The following is a 3,598-nucleotide window of genomic DNA, read 5'->3' on the forward strand; positions in this document are numbered from 1 at the left end:
CACACCAACCCCAGCCCAGACTGTGCCCAGGGAGGGGCCGGCAGGAGTGGCCCGGTCATCAGGGGCCTCTGGCTACCCGAGGGTGGTGACAAGCCCGCGTCTTTAGCCGGGAGCTGAAGATGTTCGTGGGCGTTCAAACAGGACAAAGCTGCAATGTCATCGCCGAGCAGAGGCAGAGAAAGGGTGCTGACAGCCCGCAGAAGCCTGTGCTTATCTCTCCATCAGAGCTAAAGCCCTTGTTTGCTTAGAATAGCCTGGAATTCCACCCCGGCTGCTGGGCATTTCACTTTTGAAACATAAGACCAGGGAGTGAAGGGGGGGGTCGGCGCGCCCAAATTCCCCCTCTGAGCGTGAACTTGGTGCCCCTGCCCCGGAACCAGCCTCTGGTGCCGAAGGCCTTTGCGACCTCTCCGTCTCCTCGAAGCTTTGCTGCATGTCCGGCGGGCGGGCACCGAGGGCCTGACGAGGCCACCCTGCACATTTCTTATGTCTGCAGCAGGGCTGCTTGTGGAAACCAGCCTGGAACCAGCACTCTGATACAGGAAACAGTGGGTGGCTGTTTCTGAACAGTGGTGTGGGCTGCAGGCTCCATTGCTCATTGCGAGCCTCAGACGGTGGTGAGCGGGAGCCCCCGCGTACATGCTCTTCCCACCCCGCCTGCAGCGACTTCTCGTTGGGAGCTTGAAACCAGCCACAGAAATCGTCCTATGGTCCAACCAGAGAGCTGGTCGTTGAGCAGTTCCAGCATACCCAGCACCAGAAGACTTTGAGCAAGTCCCACCATCAGAGCAGGAGGGACCTTGGCGTTGTTCATCCATGTCAAGGGCTGTTGGTGGCACCTGCTCGGCTCCAAGCACAGAGGATCAGCCTGCAGGCTTCCTCTGCACAGAGGGTCACCTCCTCCAGAAAGCCTCTCCTGATGCCCCAACCTTCCTCACCTCCATTCTGGCCCTTGCAGAACAACGTGCCAACTTCTGTCAGAGCGAGGCACTTACCTAGACCCTTCATCAGCTTTGAAAGCAGGATTTTAGTTGTTTTCTCTGCATCGCTGAGAACAGCTCGTGTGCCTGTTGAGGAACGCATAAGTGCACGTGGAGGTCTGGCGGGGAGATTGCCCCGCACACCTGGAGCTCACATCTTTGGCAGATGCTGTACTGGGGTGCCTGGATCATGCAATACAGAAGCACAGGGTCACATGGAATCATTTGCTCGCTGAGGAACCCGAGGCCTGCAAAGGGTGGCAGTCTCTCTCCAGTCTAGCCAGGATGATAACACTCACCTTAGCCCCGTCTGTCTCAACCCAGCGTGCAGAAGAGCTCTTTTCGTGAGCCTCTGGGTGCCCTGCAGAGGCAAGGCGGTGCCAGCAGGGCCTGACCAGGCCCAGGTTGGAGAGAGTTATGGAGTCTACTCTTACCACCCAGTCCTGCTCCCCTTTCAATCTGCGGAATGCCTGAGGTTGCTCCGTTTTCCATCCCGACCCAGCTGAGCTTTGTCTGTGACCCATGCTCTGAGCCCCAGCAGGAAAGGCACCAGTCACGGCTTTCGCCTGGTCCCTACCCTGGTCCAGGCAGAAGTCCCTGCCACCCCAGCAGTTTCACACAGCAGGTTTCTGCTTCCCCAGAACTGACACTTGTCTTTCCTCTGTCTCCTGTCCTCCTTCTGATTGCCTCGGCTGGATCCGCTCCAAGCCCCTGTCACTCAAGCCACCTCTTACTCACCTATTACCACAAACACTGAACAATGAGTTGAGATGTCACCCTCCACACAGGTGTGGAGAATGGGGGATCCAGGGGCATGTCCCCTGGGGACTCCTGTGCTTGGATAAAGGGAGTCTAGGACCCCAGTGCAAGTCTCAATATGACAAGGAAGAGACTCACACCTGCTTTGTTTCTACCCAAGGGTCAGAACTGGACACGATGGGCAGGAAGGAGGGGACAGGTGTCTACTGGGCATCTACCTCATGCCAGGCCCTTTTCTGGGCTCTTAAGTCCTCTGTCGGGGGGATAGTGATAGAGGAGGAAACCTGGGCTGGGAGTGAGCAGGCGCTGGTATTGACGCCAGAGCCATCTGACTGCAAAGCCCGCCGCATAGATTCCCGCACAGTCCAAGCTGCACACAATGGGAAGTAGTGAGCTCACTGTCACCGTCCCTGGAGGTGGAACGGAGCCTGGCATGACCACTTGGAGAGAGAGGCTATGCAGGGGACTCAAGCATCTGGCTCAAGTGGGATCTGATGAGGTCTAAGTCCCCTTATAGCTCTGAAATTCCTTGAGGGAAATCCTTTCCCAGGTCTCCGTGTTACTATGGCCCCTGCTAACTTCCAGAACACCTTCTGCTCTCTCTCCAGGTGTGGTGCGCCAGGTGCGGCCCATCGTGGGCCCGTTTCACGCTGTCCTGAAGCTAGAGATGAACTACGTTGTCGGGGGTGTGGTGTCCCACCGAAATGTCGTCAATGTCCACATCTTCGTCTCTGAGTACTGGTTCTGAAGGTGGGGCCACGGGGCAGCCAAGTCTGCACCTCCAGGCCAAGTCATTGCTGCCAACCACTGTGCCCTGTCCCTGTTTGTACCTCCCAGGCATTTCCTGATTTTTATGTATTTGTTTGTAGTGTTAGGCAGACATGTATTAAGCTGGGCCAGATGCATAAGTCCATTTGATGTATTTTGGTGTTTAAATGAGTCTAATTATTCAACTATTTGGTTGAAAATGTTGCCTAATTTTTAATGCAATCGTTAAATTTTGCTCCCTGTAAGCTGGGCATTGCTAAGGACCAATGAAAGAAAAACATTTTTCAGGGGTTAGCTAGTGCAAATGCCAAGAGAAGACCACTTTTTGCCCTGATTACATGAATTTTGACATTCAGTACTTTTTTAGCCCATCAGATTTTGTATGCCCAATTTTAAGGACACAGCTGCTGTAGACTAGTAGGTATGATCAATTCTGCCCAGAGCAGCATGACACAATGCCTTGGGGAGCACTGGGAAGGTAAATTGCGGTCTGTTGAAACAGAAACACCCCTTGGTAAAGACACGGCCTGTTAGGTTTGTGTGTGGCCCCAGTATGATCACCAGGAGAATGGCTGGGTTTTCTCTGCTCCCTGCATTGTCTTTTCTTATCATAGCTGGGAAAATAAACAGCTTTGTGGTTCTCCTGTTGGCCTGTGCATGAAAGTCTTTCAACAAGGGGGTTCCCCACTATCAAAGGGCCTGGAATGTTCCCCAAGGCCTTTGTCTCAAGGTTCTGGGGTGGGACCCGGTGTGTAAATTGGAAAAGCCTCCCACCCATTCCATTTCTGGTACTGTGCCCACCGTCTGAGGAGCATGGCTCAAGCACACTCCACGCCCATGCCCAGCCCTGCCAGGCAAGTCACTGAGCTCTAGCTTCTGGTCGTGTCCCTCGTGGACATTCTGATCCACTCCAGAAATCACTGGGGAGAAATAACAATTATCTTCATTGGGAAGGAGAGACCACGAGTGTATGTGCTGAGTCCCTGGGCACTTGGCATGTGTTGCTTTGTTTACTCCTCCTGGCAGCTCATTAGGGTAGGCGTGATCGTGCCCAATTTAGAGGTGGGCAAACTGGGCTCAGAGAGCGGAAC

The 3,598-nt window shown here is 54.3% G+C and overlaps 1 protein-coding gene across 1 annotated transcript in view; it reads left to right on the forward strand.

The window, feature by feature from the left end:
• Window positions 1-3,153, forward strand: part of FBLN1 (fibulin 1) — a 78,834-nt gene extending 75,681 nt beyond the window's left edge. The window contains exon 17 of the mRNA XM_019651725.1: window positions 2,348-3,153. Coding sequence (XP_019507270.1) covers window positions 2,348-2,487 — 140 coding nt within the window. The 3' untranslated portion in view covers window positions 2,488-3,153. The remainder of the gene's footprint in view (window positions 1-2,347) is intronic.
• The last annotated feature ends 445 nt before the right edge of the window (window positions 3,154-3,598 follow it).

This window comes from Hipposideros armiger, unplaced genomic scaffold (assembly GCF_001890085.2).
Source record: "Hipposideros armiger isolate ML-2016 unplaced genomic scaffold, ASM189008v1 scaffold_164, whole genome shotgun sequence".
Classification (NCBI taxonomy): Eukaryota; Metazoa; Chordata; class Mammalia; order Chiroptera; family Hipposideridae; genus Hipposideros; species Hipposideros armiger.